At 34.9% G+C, this 19,212-nt stretch overlaps 1 protein-coding gene across 2 annotated transcripts in view; it reads right to left on the reverse strand.

Annotated features, from left to right (window-relative positions):
- unc80 (unc80, NALCN channel complex subunit) overlaps nucleotides 1–19,212 on the reverse strand; it is a 310,307-nt gene that overhangs the window by 191,057 nt on the left and 100,038 nt on the right. For both annotated transcript variants that reach the window (XM_083128968.1, XM_083128960.1), the window contains exons 5-9: nucleotides 15,516–15,536; nucleotides 13,043–13,188; nucleotides 11,559–11,724; nucleotides 7,723–7,942; nucleotides 2,672–2,778 (exon numbers count right to left, since the gene is read on the reverse strand). In XM_083128968.1, the coding sequence (XP_082985094.1) occupies nucleotides 2,672–2,778; nucleotides 7,723–7,942; nucleotides 11,559–11,724; nucleotides 13,043–13,188; nucleotides 15,516–15,536 (660 nt within the window). The remainder of the gene's footprint in view (nucleotides 1–2,671; nucleotides 2,779–7,722; nucleotides 7,943–11,558; nucleotides 11,725–13,042; nucleotides 13,189–15,515; nucleotides 15,537–19,212) is intronic.

A 19,212-nucleotide genomic window follows, 5' to 3' on the forward strand; every position in this document is an offset into this window, starting at 1 on the left:
AAAATATACTGTCCTTAAATCATTTAAAGATAAAACATTTCTCAGGATTCTCATCATGTAGCAGAGCCTGCTTAACTTTTGAGTTAAAATAGTAATTTGCATGTCCCATGACAGGTTTGTGTCTATCCATACTCTAAGAATTTTATTGCATTGCTTTCTTTGACAACTTCATTGTTAATAATTACATTTTAGGTTTTTTTGTTTGTTTTATTGGATTAAACTGTTTTATGAACATTCAGGGAAAGCTTGTTGTTGTTTAGTTGTGTCATTGTCAAAATGGAATTCTCTTGAAATTCCTCATCTTCAAGGCTTCTTACTATGATGTTTGTATCATCTGCAAAAAGTATTGTTTGAGACTCTGATAAAGTTTCTGGAAGATCATTTATGTAAAGTAAAAAAAAACCTGGTCCTACACTTGAACCTTGCGGTACACCTGTTTTGAGGAACAATTGATCTGATTTGATTTTGTTACTATCTACATACTGACATCTGTCTTTTAAATAAGAAGTGAACCATTTTTTTTTGCTAAACCCCTGATTCCATAATGGTCCATTTTATCTAGTAGAATGTCATGCTGTACCAAATCAAATGCTTTGGTAAAATCTAAAAATAATCCATACACATGCATTTTTTTGTCTGTCGATTTTATTATTTTATTTGTAAATTCGAAAATAGCTTCTGATATTGATTTACTTTTTTGGTATCCAAATTGATGTTTGGATAAAATTTTGTATTTTTCTAAGAAAGTTACTAATCCATTTAGCATAATTTTCTCTATTACTTGAGAGAAAAACTGCCAAAAGAGAGATTGGCCTATAGTTTGAGCATTCCTTTTTGTTGCCTTTCTTGACTAATGGTCTCACTTTTGCAATTTTATACTCAATAGGTTTGGTTTGAGTTGGTGTTTTAAGTCCACTTTATGCACAGTAAGGCTAATCGGGACTGGACCTACAGTTTAAAGTGGGATCCGAACCACTTGTGCCTCCACCGGGTATTGAACCCGGGACCCCTTGATTACAAGGTAATGACGCTACCACTGCGCCATGGGAGATGCCCCTATACTCAATAGGAAAAATATTTGTTTCTAAAATTGTGTTGCAAATACTTACTAGTGGTTGTAATATAATATTTGCACATTTTTTGAGTAGGAAACTTGAAAACTCATCTGGCCCTGATGAATACTTATTTTTTTAAATTTATAATTACTTTCTCGACTTCTCCTTCAGTTACTGGGGTGAGAAACATAGTGTTTGCATTTCTGGGACTGCTTAAATATGTTCTTAATATAGGTGTAGAGATTGCTGCCTTTTTATTTACAGTATTGGGAATGTTCACAAAATATTTATTAAAAATTTGTGCTACATCAAGGGGATTGCTTCTTTTTTCTCCATCAGACATTATTTCTATTTTTTCATTCGCATTTTTTTTTCGTACCAGTTTCATCATTAACAATTTCCCATAGTTTTTCTGATTTGTTTTCAGATTTGCTTATTTTATCTGCAATGGCTAATTTCTTCGCATTGTTTATTACCTTCCTGAGAATATTTACATACTTTTTGTAGTGTTCTTTAAGTTCTTTGAGTTTTGGTTTTAAGTACACTTTATGCACAGGAAAGCTAATCAGGACTGGACCTGCAGTTTAAAGTGGGATATGAACCACTTACACCTCCACCAGGTATCAAACCCCCTTTGATTACGAAGCAACGATGTTAAAACTATACCATCTTTGAGGCCTTGGTCCATTTGAAGGAATGGGACAGACTACTATAGGTATCAGCCAATAAATAAGTGTATAAGTAAAAATTGATGATCAATTTACCTGTACAATATTTCTACAAATAGCATGTAAATAAATGCCCAATTAAGCCATTTTGTTACTATATTTTTATTTAAATAGTAAAAAATAAATAAAAAAATGTGTGTATGATGGTTGTAAAAAGTAAAGTTTTAAATATATATATATATATATATATATATATATATATATAAACAATACCCTAGGCAATATCTGAGATATGTACATTGATAAAGATGTACAAAACAGAATCTTCAAGGAATGTTTGCCTTTAAAATATAGAGTTATGCTGATACTGATCCTGATGTAGAAAGTATCAATTTGAATTTAGTATGTTTCTTTGTAATACACCTTTGTAATGTTGGAAACACTATGGTCAACCTGTATATCAATTATGCATTTGTACAGAACCATGAGGTGGATCAAAATGTGGAGAAAATTAAATTCAATTTTTAAATTTCATTTTAGTTCTGTGTTAAGACAGACAGATGGAATTCTACAAAACTTACAAAGTAAAAAAGTAAAGTGCTCCCCTGTGCTTTGCACCATGCCACGAAGATATATAGGGGGTGTGGAGTTAGGGGACCACACTTTCTTGACCACAGTCAAAGGTGAGTCTGATGTGAACAGCACCATGCCCCTGGCCGCCTTTACCCCCCAAAATTCAATTGGATTGATTGATTGATTTAGTTTATTTTACTTCGCATTTCCGCCACGTTTGGCTATCACAAAGATGAGGATGAGTGATGATATGATGAAGGGACACTCACGAAAGACACCCATGTCCAGGTTGAGATTTGAACCCAAGATCCCTGGAATCACCGCATGCTTTTGATAACCACTCTGCCAAACTTCAATTGGACACTAAGCTCTTACCTCCTCATCAAAGGCCTTCCCTCCAACAGTCTCCGACAGATTAATGCTTGCTGATTGGCTAGGAGGAGATTCTGTACCCAAACAGCCTTCTTCACTGGACGATTTTCCTGTAGACAGTGAAAAAGGACATTTAAAGTACAATTTGAAAGATTAGTGACAACGGAAGGAGTTTTAAACGAATTACAATCTATCAGGTGAATTATCAAAATGTAACAATATGGCTCTTGTCTTTGGATGTAAAACAATATGATAAATACAAAACTTAAATTTATTAGTTATATTATGATAAATACAGTAGGATTCTATTTGTTTCTGGCTCATTTCCAATTTGCATCAATGGTATGTTCTTAAATACGTAACATGCATTCATTTTCTCCAAAGCATTAAGCTTTCCATAACATAGATAAGATAAGATAAGATTTATTTCCATCCACTTGATCATATGAGTACAAATAGCACTATGATATGAGATAGGTCAATTACATGTGTAATTTTGAGTACAAAGGAATTAACACATACTTAAGCATATTAAAAGTATAAAGAGTATAGTATAAAATAAAAATAAAATAAAATTACATAAAATTACATGTATAATTTTGAGTACAAAGGAATTAACACATACCCTCGAATGTATGTTGGTCCCCTCCCCCAAAATGTACAAAATTTTCATTTCAATCAATTAAACAATATGACACTGCTACTACATTAGTTTAACAGTCACGAGACAGTCTGATATGATATGATATGATTTATTTCCGTCCACTTGATCTTATAAGTACAAATAGCACTATGATATGGGATAGGTTAATTACATGTATGATTTTGAGTACAAAGGAATTAACACATACTTATGCATATAAAAAAGTATAAAAGAGTATAGAATAACTTAAAAAATAGAAGAAAAATCAAAGGTTATGGCTATTAGTGAACATAAAAATGGAAGAAAATCAAAGGTTATGTCTATTAATGAAAAATATGATTTAAGTACTCCTCTGTGCTATAAAACAAATACTTCATAAGCAAGCTTTTTACTGTTATTTTAAATTTGGTTGGATTATGATTCTTGAATTCCTCTGGCAGCTTGTTATAGAGTTTTACTCCTTGAAATCCTAGACCACTATGTGTTTTGGATGTGCGGACAGTAGAAAGATGGAGGGAGTTATGCATACGAGTGCTGTACTTGTGTATGTCCAGATTTTTTTAGAAGATTTTAGAATTTGTATGAATAAAGTACAATGTTTCTAATATGTACAAACATGGAAGAGGTAATATTTGAAATTCATTGAAAATTTGTTTTGTTGGGTTTGAGAGGGATACATTCTTCATAATTTTTAATATGCGTTTTTGCCAAATAAAAATTTTCTGCATTTTGGGTGAGCTGCCCCAGAAAGAGATACCATATGTAAGTACAGGTTGAATCTGTCCAAAATATACTGTCCTTAAATCATTCAAAGTTAAAACATTTCTCAAAACTCTCATCATGTAGCAGAGCCTGCTTAACTTTTGAGTTAAATTAGTAATTTGCATGTCCCAAGACAGGTTTGAGTCTATCCATACTCCTAAGAATTTTATTGCATTGCATTCTTTGACGACTTCATTGTTAATAATTACATTTAAGTTTTTTATTTGTTTTGCTGGATTAAAATTTATTAGAATTGTTTTATTAACATTCAGGGAAAGCTTGTTGTTGTTTAGCCAGGTGTTTAGTTGTGTTGTTGTTGAAATTGAATTCTTTTGATGTTGCTCATATTCCAGGCTTTTTACTATGATATTAGTATCATCTGCAAAAAGTATTGTTTGAGACTCTGATAAGGTTTCTGGAAGATCATTTATGTAGAGTAAAAATAAAACTGGTCCTAGAATTGAGCCTTGCGGTACACCTGTATTGAGGAACAATTGGTCTGATTTGATTTTGTTAATATCTACATACTGACATCTGTCTTTTAAATAAGACTTGAACCATTTTTTTGCTAAACCTCTGATTCCATAATGGTCCATTTTATCTAGTAAAATGCCATGCTGAACCAAATCAAATGCTTTGGTAAAATCTAAAAATAATCCATGCACATGCATTTTTTTGTCTCTCGATTTTAGAATGTTATTTGTAAATTCAAAAATAGCTTCTGATATTGACTTACTTTTTTGGTATCCAAATTGATGTTTGGATAAAATGTCGTATTTTTCTAAGAAAGTTACTAATCTATTTAACATAATTTTCTCTATTACTTTAGAGAAGACCGATAAAAGAGAAATTGGCCTATAGTTTGAACATTCTTCTTTGCTGCCTTTCTTGAATAATGGTCTCACTTTTGCTATTTTGTACTCACTAGGAAAAATACCTGTTTCTAAAGATGTGTTGCAAATACTTACTAGTGGTTGTAAAATACTATTCCCACATTTTTTTAGTAGAGAACTTCAAAATTCATCTGGCCCTGATGAATACTTATTTTTTAAATTTATAATTACCTTCTCGACTTCTCCCTCAGTTACTGGTGTGAGAAACATAGTGTTTGTGTTTCGGGGACTGTTGAAATATGTTCTTAATCTAGGTGTACAGATACGAGGGAGAGTTGGAAAAAAAAGTTTCCCATACATGCCTTTCAAGAAAGTGTGGAGATTTTGGGTTGGTAATATGTTCTGGTTATACGGGCATCATCCTTCTTTTGTTTTCTGATGCACAACCTCCTTTTCCTTGTAGAGGGCACCAACGTACTGCTGTGCTGACGACAGGAATAATTAAGAAGTGTTTGCCTGGCCGGAATGGAAAACAGAGTGTCTTGCAATCATGGACAAAGGATGAAGTGCAAGTTGTTGTTCGCTACGAATGGGCAAGTGGGACTTTTGGTACAGAAATTCATAACCGGCTGGTAGAAGTGTATGGGCCTCACGTAATGTCATTTCAGTGTTACGTGTGTGACATTTTACATGCAAAATTTAACATTCTAGACATGAGATTGGAAGAAAATATTCATAATGAGCTGATTTCATAGAATTATGAAGTACTTTATGGTGTCTGATAACAAATAAAAATAACTTTAGTATGATAGCATAGGCATAACAAAAGTGCATTATGCGAGAGACTTTTAAAATGTAGCAAATTTTGACTTAATTTGTCTGTGAAGCATATAGGCTGCAGAGGCAAGTAACTTTTATTGGTGAAATGTGCAAATTATATGCATTCACAAACATCTAAACCTTAATGCAATTAAAAACAATAATAATTTCCTTATTTATTCTTTCTTTTTATTTTTATTTGCATGGAGTAGGATGACTTTTCGTGGAATGCCCGCAAAGCAAATGGTGTCAGAAATTTCAAGATGGCTGGGAAAGTGTGAAGGGTGATTGCGAGACCCAGGCTACCATCCACAGCCACTAGACAACATCCACTTTTTCCCTGTTCTGAAGAAGGCACCGAGAGGAAAGCGTTTCATCGCAACAGCAGAAGTGGAAGCCTCCGTACGCAACTTCAAACTGGACATGCAGTTTTACAAACAGGATTTCTTGAAACTTGTGAAGCAGCATAAAAAGTGCCTGAATGTCCCTGTGGACTATGTGGGAAAATAGTGTAATGCTGCCTCTTTCTGCTCATGTCATGTTCTTTAACCAGAATAAAACTATGAACAGATGGGAGACTAGAGAACCTTTTTTTTCCCAACTCTCTCTCTCGTACGTTAATTTTAATGGTTTACTATTATGATGCGCACTACGTAGCTGTAGTTTAAACATATCCAATAACATTCTCTGTCACAATTCTCTTTTGCAATGTAGTGACACTGTTTCATACAAAATTATATTTTAACTTCATGATTTGATTTTATAATTAAACAAATCATGCAGGTTAACTATTTTTTATTGAAATATTTGAACACTATTTTTATGTAGCACTTCGTTTAGAATATGATTTCCACATGGGCATCACCAGAAATTTTTGCAGGGGGGGGGGGGGGTTGGGCAAACTTAAAAGATGAATAGCAGAAAAAATAAAAATGATTATTATTATCACAGTTGTAAATGTTATTATACAATAATAAATATTATAAACTAATAAAAACAAAATTTATAAAAATAATAAAAGTAAAAAAAAAATAAAGTGCTCCCCTGTGCATAGCACCATGCCATGAAGGTGTATAGGGGTGTGGGGGTAACGTCCCACACTTTCTTGATCGGGTCATGAGTCAGGGTGATCACGCCCCTGACTGCCTTTACCCCCCAGGGTTTTCCCCAGGTACCAATGTTATTTGACACTGGGTGGGTGCCGGGGCCGCTAATAATAATTATTATTATTATTATATAAATGTGGAGACTCGATCCACCAAACGAGTGAATACCAGCACAACTATTTTCCATTTTTTATTTTGCATCTTATGCAGTTAGTATCTGAAATGCATTTTGATATTAACTTTTGCACGTCACGTTCAAGAAAAGCCTTTAAATGTTAGGTTTTTTTTTTCATAAAGTTTGTTCTGTGACCTTTCACCTACAACTGTAATTAGTATTTTTCACTCAATGTTTTCGATCCAATGCATTTTTACTTTGATTATTCTGTTCGAATACTAACTAAATGACTGTTCTTAACAATAAAAGTAACAAGCTTTCAGCTTTCTTGTATCTTTAATTGAACGATGTCAATTTCCAAGGGGGTCCACCGACCCATTCGACCCCCCTCCCGATGCCGATGGATTTCAGTAATAATGCTGATATTGGATATTATTTAGTTTGTTTAAACAATTCATGAAGCCAAAATAAAAAAAAATCAAATCAATAGTGTCCTATAAACTTTTAACAAATCACACGCAAACCATTATTTTTATATGGTGCGGGGCCCCCTGAAGCAAGGGACCTCAAGCTAGTGCCCAAGTTGCATCTTCCTGGGGCTGACTCTGCCTAACAGCAACTTTATACCTGCATCAACATCTTCCACATCAACACTTACCTCACAATCTAAGCTTGGAAAAACAAACAATGATCAGTGTACAGTGCTGCCGCTCACCAGTAACAGAACACTAAAACTAGAAAAGCCAACCCTTGCATCCCCTATTTAACATACTTACGCCCAAGGAAGACATCCCCAAATTGAGCATGCGGATATCTTGACAGCTTACTCCACAGGGTCCTTGGTTTCGGCTTGCAATGTGCGGTGAAACACGAAGTGTCTGGATGACGATAGTCCCACATCCCCTGCCATACCTTCAAGCCATTTTCAAGCCGGAATGTTTGGAAATCAGACTCTTTAAGACGGTTGCAAAGTGGAGCAAATAGGTACACGAAAAGCTGAAATGGAAGATATATGTTACGATTCTTCGAAAAGAAAAATCACTGGAACAATATTACGTTTTTTAGGGATGGGACAAATTAATGGTGCTCTCATTGGTATCGGCTGATATAGGCATATCGGTGTATCGGTAAATTACCGATTATTTTACCATTCCAATATATATCTATAAATAACTTATAATTTAGTGCAAAATTCTGGTATTTTTTTATAATTTTTATGGATAACCTCCGTGCCCTACTTCTTAGAAAAGAAAATGTCTAAATATGCAACTTCTCTCACACTGCAGTCACCTGGAAACAAACATTTATTAAGGAGATCAACGAACTATTCAGGTTCTTCAAGGACCATTTGTAGTTTTATATTGGATCAGTAGAATATCGGATATCAGTATCGGCAAATTTTATATCGGAACTTTGTCGGTATTGGCCAAAATTTCATATTTCCCTAACGTTTTTACACTTTAAAATATGTTATGTAACATTGAGAGAATTATAATAAGATCAAGGAGATGGAGAAGGCCCATTTATGAATTTTGATTTTAAGTTCTTATCCACATCAAAGTGACAGATTTGATTCAATTTTGTTCTTGATTTTTGTTACTTAACATCACATTTCTGCCACTTTTGGCTAATCATGGTGATGAAGACAAGTGATGTAATGAAACTGATGTAGGGACACTCGCAAAGAACACCCATGTCTATTTCGTGATTCCAACCTGGGACACTTGGCATCATAGCACCATGTACCATGGAGGTCAAGAACAAAGTGACAGACTTGTTTGGCTGAATGAAAGACTACTAACTGAAATATCAGATGATTGAAATGATGGACAAACTCATCAATAAGCTGGAAGTGACAATATTAGTCAAAACAATCACTAACTCTAAATTGTACAATTTTTTCACACAGTCTATCACGTCAAAAATGATAAGTGGCATCTAGAGACATGTACGAGGGTTGCTGGAAAAGTCTCTGCAAACTACCACCAACAGTGGCGCTAGTGTTCTGCTATTATAAAAATCAGAAGAATAGACCCTTTTTGTGTTTAAATTATCTTTGATTGATTGTATAAGCCTATTCGTTTATTTTTCACGGCAGTTTGAAGAAGTAGTTTCGTGTGAGAAATGGAAATTTCTCGGGAACATTTTCGGGCAATGATTTTTTTATGATTTCAAATGTAGTCGAACACTGAAACAATAAAAATATATTAATAACTTACGTTTTGCGACTATCTATGTTGCTTCTACGACGTTTCGGGATGCAACTGCTCCCTTCTTCAGGCTGTTCACTTTTAGGTTATACACAATTCATAACCGTGTCGACCTTTTATTAGGTATAGGATATGGGATTGGTTACAGGAGTATTGCAAATGCAGAACACGCGAGCCGTGGCTATTTAGTTTTAAAGTTTTAACGTTTCAAGGAGCAGTTTTTAATCAGGAAAACAGCGTGGTAATATGAGATACACCAGTTATGGGTGTTAGGTTTTTAATGTTTTTAACCACACACACTTAACCAATCCCATATCCTATACCTAATAGGAGTATTGCAAATGCAGAACATGCGGGCTGTGGCTATTTAGTTTTAAAGTTTTAATGTTTCAAGGAGCAGTTTTTAATCAGGAAAACAGTGTGGTAATATGACGTGCACCAGTTATGGGTGTTAGGTTTTTAATGTTTTTAACCACACACACTTAACCAATCCCATATCCTATACCTAATAAGAGGTCGACGCGGTTATGAATTGTGTATAACCTAAAAGTGAACAGCCTGAAGAAGGGAGCAGTTGCATCCCGAAACGTCGAAGAAGCAACATAGATACTCACAAAACATAAGTTAATATATTTTTATTATAATTGTGAGTAATTCGCACAACTTTTATCATGAACTGAAACAATGCATCGAGCGATTTTATTTGGTTTTTGGGGATGAAGCACCATCCAATAGGACTGTGTGCAATTGGTTTTCTGAACTTCAGCATGGTCGCACATTTCTCAGTGATGAAATTCGTGAAGGTCGTCCATCCACATCTGTCGTTGCCAGTAATGTTGATGTTGTACGGGAAATGATTGAGAGAGATTGTCATGTGACATACCATGAGATTCAGGCATCCTTGAACATTGATATGAAAGCAATACATACGATTTTGCATGGTGATCTGAATGTACGGAAACTTTTAAGCCATTGGACGCCACACAACTTGGCTGAAGCTCAAAAACAGGCTCGTGTCAATTGGTGTAAAGAAATGCTCAAAAAAATTCAACCAAGGCAAGTCAAATTTGGTGATTGATTTTTTGTCCAGTAAAAATGTCGAATTAATGACTCATTGTCCATACTCACCTGACTTATCACCTAATGACTTCTTTTTGTTCCCACACATGAAAAATAAGATGTGTGGTGAGCGATTTGTGTCGCCTGAAGCAGCTGTTGCATTCCGAACATCGGATTCTGACGTATCAGCTTCAGAGTGGAAAAACTGCTTTCAAAATTGGTTTGAGCGTATGCAAAAGTGTATCGATCTTAAGGGCGATTACTTTGAAAAACAATAAAACCATTCCCAGAATTTCACTTGTCTTTGATTGCAGAAACCTTTGGAGCAGCCCTCGTATTTATGGTAAGTAAGAAATTAAATTTTCAGTATTAAAACAGACTGAATTTCAGAATCTAATTTGGTATATAAAATTATATTTTCATGTTATTATGGTGAATACAATACCAGATCTTATTTAGAAATCTTACAGATTTACACAAAATAAAAAATTCCATCCTAATAGACATTAAAAATCTGCACATTCTGTTATCAATGTGAGATGTTTCAAAGTTCATCCCATTCTAAAGAAGTCTTATTTTTCATGTTACTTTTTCCTGCAGATATAAAATATATTTTTCATGTATATATGTACGGGGGTAAATCAAAAACTAAAGGTAATTTTGTGTTTCCACAGGAATACACGAAGACTGGGTGTGTCTGATATCACCACGTGTATAGTTGGAGTGACGTGGAAGTAGGAGTATCCATCACTGCCCCATTCAGTCGAGTGTCGCAGAGCAAAAATGTCACACATATAGACGCACCACTCCACGAATGCACCATCGAGGAACAGCGTGCCGTAGTGTGCTTTCTGTGGTAGTAGGGAGTCAAACGGGCAGACATCCACCGTCAGCTGTTAGCGCAGTATGGAGCAAGCACCATGACTCAACGAAAGGTGTATGAGTGGGTGGACCACTTTAAAGCGGGACGCATAAGTGTAACTGAAAGTCAAAGTGGACACCCAATAACGAGGTCCAGCAGGTGGTGCAGACGTAGATTCGTGAGCAACCAAAAACCTTCTTCGTGGACTGGATACAGAAGCTGATTGCACAATACCAAAAGTGCATTCCCGTGCAGGGGGTATATGTGGAAAAGTGATATGTGCAGTTCTTCTTCTTGCGAGGAAATAAAGATGTTATGTGAAAATTGCCTTTACTTTTTGATTTACCCTCGTATTAATCATCAAATATATTCACTAACACCATGTACATGAATACAACAATTTTGCCTCGACGAGGCACACAGTTTAGCTTTGAATTGAGCAATATTAAAAATAAGAAATACCACAATGAAAACAACTTACTGATATTGCAGGGACAGAAAACAAATAGTAAAAAGGTGATGTGTGGTAGTTTCCCCTCTCGAAGTCTGCATCTGCACATTCTTCTGCTGCATCTAAAATAATCCAGTGTAAGGTGTAGAGCAATTTTGTTTCGGCAGCACCCAAATTTTGTAAGTTTGGATCTCTCCTGTGAAAATCAGAAAAAAAAAGTGTATGTAAGAAGAAAAACATGGACTTATTTTGCTTAACTTTTCTGCCACTTTTGGCTAGATTGAGTTCATAATTGCGAAGATGAGGATGAGTGATGATATGATGAAATTGATGAAGGGACACCCATAAAGAACACCCATGCCTGCCCGGGATCCGAACCTGGGACCCCATGGCATCGTAGTGTGCTGTGCTAACCATTCCACCACGAACATGGGTTTTCAACAGCAACAAATTATAGATAAGATATTTGAATTGAATACTTCACTGAAAATAGTATTAAAATATACTTGGGGTGAGTCACAATGAATTTGAACCTTCTGGTGCTAATACTCTTCTTGAGTTTCACCGATGTAAGAACTGATGCTTGAAAATTGCAACAATCGGCAATTATTCAAAATAATGAGCAATCCACTGCAAATATATTCATCAGTTTATGTGAATTTTGCTTTAAAATATTCAAAGAGTAACATTGGAAAATTAAAATAGCTGTGGTTAAAATTAGTATATCAATTCTTAATTTTTGATAAAAAAATATTAGTACAAAATAGATGAAAATTTGAATTTTGCAGAATTTCCAAGTGTCACATTGTATTTTTACGAACTGTTCAAAATATCCAAACACCATAAAGTATTGATTGGTAACAGTGAAAAAACTCGAAGCGATACATCCCAATATCAATATCACCGGTATCAGTTCCATTATTGAATATTTGAATACCAATTTCATGAAACATCACATGAATTTAGAAAATTACATGAAATAGGATATAATGGGCCACACCACTTGTCACCAATTCTGAAAATTCCAACTTCTAAAATAATCAGTTTATTTATAAACTATACAAGATGCAAAAAATCATATTATAATAAAAATATGAAATTCCAACATAAAGAGCATAAAAATTGTAAAAGAAAAAAAAATGCAACTGCTGTATTGCTAAAACTAGGACTAAGTGGATACTGATGTATTTTTGCACCTGTTTCATGCGAAAACTGGATTTTGCAACTACATAATATGTACGTTAATATTCTCAAGTAATTCTTGAATATTTTAAAACAAAACTGTTGGAAAAATTGATGTATATAATTGCAGTGAAGTACTTCTCATATTAATCAATATTTTCACCAGCTTTTAATTCTTACAATTTTCTGGCATTGGTATGAGTATCATTACCAGTTCAAAGTGGTATCAACTCAGCCCTACCAAACAAAATATATATTTTTAATAAAATGGTTCCTTTACAGTTATAGAGCAATTGCAATAATGAAAAGCCATAAAAAGGAAGACAACTTACCTGTTTTGAAGAAGCGTTGCTGCACAGTGCATGACATGTGGGAAGGATGCCTGTATTAGACGCCATCTTGGAATTGAACGAATGGCCTCTGTAAGGCTTGGAGATAGACCGAACTGTATATTTTGAACCAGTACCTTCTCGAATGACTGTAATGAAATAGATCTAATTAGTTTACAAATCTTCAACACGTTCAAGAAAATATCTGGCACCCTTATGTACAGGGTGTACATAAAAAATGTAAGTTTCAACATTTTTTTTTTTATTTCTCGTAGCAACGGGGTATGAAAACAAGTGTTTGTACTCTCCCTGACTGCCACGGGTGACACCATTATCGAGAAATTGCAACTCCCCACCAGAAAGCATTCTGCTTACATACCATGGCTGCCACGTTCTCCCGACCAGACCCCATGTGATTTCTTCCTTTGGGGATTTGCGAAAGACCACGTTTACGTGTCACCACTACTGACCAAACTGCCTGAATTGAGAAACCGGATTGTTTCAACCATTCAGTCCATCATATCAGACATGCTGATACAAGTGTGACAGGAAATGGACTTCTGACTGGATGCTGTGTCACCAAGGGATCGCACATTGAACACTTGTAATGTAAGTTGCACAAACTTGGACAGTTCTTCTTTCATTCAATGTAACATTTGTTTTCATATCCCTTTGTTACAATAAAGAAATTGGTGAAACTGCTATATTATTTCATAATTCAACCCTGTATTCTGGTAGAATTTTTATTTGGATAATTACTTTTTAAAAAATCATAGATACTATCTACCCTCCAGAAGTAGTTTAAGGCTTGGCTGGAACTTTGTTTGATGCCAGTAAAGACATTTTTAATTTCCAGCTCTTTCGACAAACTGCTATGATATTCCAAATTTGGAAAAATTACATCTGCTTAGAATTCCGTCCAGAGCATTCACATAAATCTTAGTGTGTTTGCTGTTGCTGTTGTCTAGAAATATGAAATGGTTTAGTAAGCTTGTGAATATCTAGACAACAGCAAAAGAAAGCAAACCACACAGATTCATGTGGATGCTCTAGAACGAATTCTAAGCAGATGCAATCTTCCAGAATTTAGAATATCATAGCAGTTTTTTTAAAGAGAAAATTTCTAAAATGTTTACTCTGGCTTCAGCCAAGGTACAGCCGAGCTTTAATTTGCTTTAGAGATGTGACAATTTTCAATGTATAAATATCAGTCAAAAGTGGCATATCAGAACCTGAAATCAGTGAAGTTCAAATATATAAATTTTTACTTTCAAAATTCTGATCACAGATAACATATTGATATAATTTGGGCAATTTTAATGTTCTACTGTTCTTATTAAAGAGAAAAAGTAACAACTGTGTTTTTGAAGCTTCGTTAACAGTGTAAAATATCTAAGGATATTTATCAGACATGTACAAACAGTTTACAGTATATTTACTTTTGTGATGCTAACTGCTCTGTATTCTATATCAGAATTGATTACATATCAGCATTGGTGTTCAGCAGAGTGGTACTTCAAATTTTGTAATCCTGCTTTGTTGCATCACTAATTTCTTACAAACTCCTGTTTTTTTCCCTTATTATAATTGTCAAACAGACTGAATATTAAATTTTCTTCAGTCCATTGCATATATTTCAAATGAAACTTCTCATGACATGGAAAACTTTTCAAAATGATTTATTATTATCTTATCAAAATTCCTTTCTGAAACATGCTGTCATAGACAAATATAAAAAAATAACATTTTTCCAAACTTATATCCACAATAGATGGAGTATTTAGTTGCAACATAATGTGGTAAAAACATAGCCTATCTGATTTTTAATTCAGCATTGCAATTGTCCCATAAGTAATATCATATTTCTTGTAGAAAAAAATGCTTGTGTAAGTGAAGAAAAGAAACTTTCACCCACTTCTATTTATCTGAAAATTTGCGCAAGTAGGTATAACTATATCTATCCTGCTAAACATAAAACAGAAGAGTATATACTTTACAATGTTAGCAATTTATATTATTCTAAAAATTGTTTACATAAAAAGTCTTGCCAAATCCGACATTATTTATGGGACACCCTAATACAATCTAGCAAAACTTGATATCACTGATTTTACTATTACTACTATTGTCTCCAAAGATTATATGTACAGTGGCATCCATGAGTATTACTGTGCAAATTGTCCACGACTATTTTTATTAATTTTTATCTTGCATCCTATGTGTTTCTAAGCGATAGATTTTTATGTATGCTGGTGCAGAAGTTGCCTGCAGCTTGTTTTGAGTTTACTTTTAATTTTTGAAGCTCTTATTGGGTCAAATAAAATGCACGAACATGGTGATGGACAATTTGCAGGGTAATACTCATGGATCCCACTGTACCAAGTACTTTACTGTTACTTAGGTAAATGAACATATGTTAAGTTGAAATAATTTGACTGGTTACTTATCATGCATTTTCCATCGTCTATAAACTTACCTTACAAGCTTCTTTCAGTTCCTAGCGTATTGATTGAAAATAAGCAGACAAGGTTAGAAAAATATGCAAATATGACATTGTAATTAGTAAAAGGGAGATATAGAAGACTATTTTCTTGCACCGAAAAATTCTTGATTTTTCCTTGAAAAGAACTAACTACTTTAAAAAATAATTTGTAGTATGTCATTATGACACCCAAATGGTTTATATTACAATTTCATTTCCCATTTTTAATATTGAAGGAATATAAGCATAGAGGAGTTAAGGAGTAGAGGATTACCCCACATTTAAACCTCGCTGCGCTTTGAAATTGCATTTCCATCGGTGGCCAGTAGATGGCGCGGCCGTCTTCTTTTGCTGTTTCCAGCACAAATTGGGGGGAGAGCTCTTTCGGTGACAGTCACGTGGGTTTCAAGCGTCCTTATTGGTCAGATCTCTTGTATCCCATCAAGGCTGTTACCAATGGCAAGGGCTTCCTTTTTCGCTGGTTCCCTTCCAAGCACCGCTGTTAGGGGTGGGGTGAAGAGATGGGATGGGTGATGCGTTTCCGCCACCGCAAAGTTCTTCGGAATCTTTTACTCGAAAGTAAGGTTGCCTTTCCTATGCAATTAACAGATTCTTTGAGTGTTTATTTGAAGGCGAAATTGGGAATGTAAAATGTAGGCATTTTCAACTGGCGCCTGAATTTTCAAATTCAGTTCTCAAAAAACTTTTTTTAAAAAATATTTCAACTTCGCTTGTGGAAATTTTCATTACCACTTTTGAAATAACGAGTACAGTGTGTGGGCCTCCCCGATGGCTCAGTGGTAGCGTCGTCGCCTTGTAATCAAGGGGTTCCGGGTTCGATACTCGGTGGAGCTACAAGTGGTTCGGATCCCACTTTAAACTGTAGGTCTAGTCCCGATTGGCCTGAGCAAAAAGAAAAAAATAATAGCTCATAACTGAAGTACAAACGGGGGGCGGCGAATTCCATGCACCCGCGCAACAATCATTTCTTGACTGCAACAATCTTTACTCGGCCTTGCCGCACAAGAAATGAAAATGAACTGAATAGCGTGAAATTCAAATAATTTTTGTTTCACTTTGCTCGAAATAAAATCGTTTCTTTAAGATAGGGTGACCATTCGTCTCGTTTTGACCGGGAGAGTCCCGTTTCATAGGCGTGTCCCAGTTGTCCCGTCGATATTATACAAGAAACACTATTTGTCCCGTTTTTTAAAAGTCTAGGAATTAGCTTGAAAACCAAGTCTAAATTTGAGAGATTCTTAAAAAGAATGACTTTCTGTGTCTTGGCGGAAATTCAAATGTCAAATCCCGCGTTTTGTGTTAGATATTAATATGTGATGCAACTTTTTCGGGGAGCTTTATTAACGGTTAGTAAAGAATAAAGTTGTTCTCAAGAAGATTGGTCCTTCTGCAAAATACTTCTGGCATAGTAGTCATACCGAGATTATAAAAATTAATAGCTCTTGACAACGAGAGATCATATTTTATATAGATATTGTTCATGATGTATCATTTATGTGATCCATACTATAATAAATAATAAAAAAGGTAAAGTGCTCCCCTGTGCTTTGCACCACGCCATGAAGGCGTATCTCGGCCGAAGCTTGGAGTGATATGATCAGCACCACGCCCCTGGCCGCATTTACCTCCCAGAGTTTCCTCCAGGTATCCACTTTATACAACACTGGGCGAGCGCCGGAGCCGCATAAACAGGTGGAAAAAGTCCCGGTTCTCTCAGCCGGGGATCGAACCCGGGCCTCTCGCATGGTAGTCAGACGCCATACCGACTTTTTTATATATAAAATAAAGAAATTCCCCTATTCGGTGGTATCCCCCGTCATTCACACACATTTTCTCAACATTCGTACATATCAGTTTTTCTCTATATTCTCGGTTTTCTAAATTTACGGACAACACAAACATCCAAGTCCTAGCCGGGATTCGAACCCGGGACCACTATGCTAACCACTCCTCCACGGAGGCCGACCACCGACTGAGCTACAGCGGTTACTATAAATAATAATAATAATACGTTAATGACAATAATTTTATAGCTAATTAGGCCTAACCAATTTTTCAGGAGGGAGTAAAGTGACCTTTGGGTCAAAATATTATGGTCACCCTACTTTAAGAGCAACATCAAATCGTACTTGACCATGATTTTATGTTTAAATTTTTGCAGCTTTTAAAAATTAAGATATACTATTGATGAAATCCTACGAGCAATATTTGTATTTTCCTCAACCACTACAAATTTTTAATTCACCATGCTCCAAAAAACTTGTAAAATTATTGCTTTTTTATTTTGTTATTTTTTTTTTTTTTTTTTTGAAGAGTGACAATTGTCAATTCAACCTGTATGTGGAGTGAGTTGACGATATGTTCGGGGTCAGTTGACAATACTTGTAATTCTACCTTTGAAATGGTTTGGCATATTTTATTTCAAACAATATACTGCCTTAAAATTACAGATTACAAAAATGTGATTTAATGAACAGCATAATATGTAACATAAATGTTCCAAACCAAGGTGCGGAATCCCGGGGGGACGGGGGAATTCCTCCCACCAACGATCTTGTCTTGAAATTCCCCCCTCCCCCCACAAAAATTCTTCCAAGGGGGGAAGAGTTTTTGTTTTAACAACAAATATAAACAATTAGTTTGAGATTCGAATATACATGACTGGAATAATATCGAGAACATACAAAAAGAACGGACAACAAAGAGCCTCACCTCTAAGGACACTAAACCCAGCAATCCCCAGAACACAGAAATTGGACCGACTTGTTACTTCTTCTCCATTTCTCATCGTCTTTCGTTAGCAACCACGAAGTACATAGATATATTAATAAAACACGTAATAGCATTTATATGTGAATTTTATACATGAAACTATATCATCTTAATATATCTTATTTTTTATCCCTCCTCCCTTATGCACATCATTGTTCATCTATTTGCAATTATACATTTTGAATGAAAGACAGTCGATATAATATATTGTATATATTATAAAATAATTTGAGACATTTAATTACATTATATATATAAATATGGGTCGGGTCATTCATTCCATGTCAAATCAGGCAGGAGTTGACCCTCATAGTCACGATGTTGATGATATTTCGGACACAGCTTTGCTTTGCTCCAAAACCTGTGAAAGGATTTTGCTGAAATATGATTATTACAAATTATATGAGGGTTGTTCAAAATGTCAGTTTTGAGCATCATGCTCTTTTCAATTAAGTATATCTCGGGAACGAACGAAGATACAGAAGCGTTCTTGAGCTCGTTGTAAAGGGGAAAAACGTTTGCATGTTATGAGATGATAAAATGTTGAAACTTTGTAAAATTTGAACACACTGTTCAAATGTTCAAATTTCAAGTTTGAACAGCTCAAAACATCCCCTCATCGATTTTTCTCATTTTTGAATATTTTTAACTACCATCCTTCCTCTTCATACTAATAAAGTTTTATGAAGGTTTTTTTTTTATATAAGAGAGAAAAATGAATTTGAAATTTGTCCTGCATCAGCAATGAACTGAGCTATAATGAGACTTTTCATTTGTGTCGCGCTAGAGGATATACATACGTACTGTTCAGGGACAGATGATATTCCTCTTGATAATAGCCTTTATTTTGTGCTGTAATTGCTAATTTATACGTTACTGTTTTCATATTTTTAGCCGC

Source organism: Lepisma saccharinum, chromosome 1 (assembly GCF_977018435.1).
Source record: "Lepisma saccharinum chromosome 1, izLepSacc3.1, whole genome shotgun sequence".
In the NCBI taxonomy this organism is placed as follows: Eukaryota; Metazoa; Arthropoda; class Insecta; order Zygentoma; family Lepismatidae; genus Lepisma; species Lepisma saccharinum.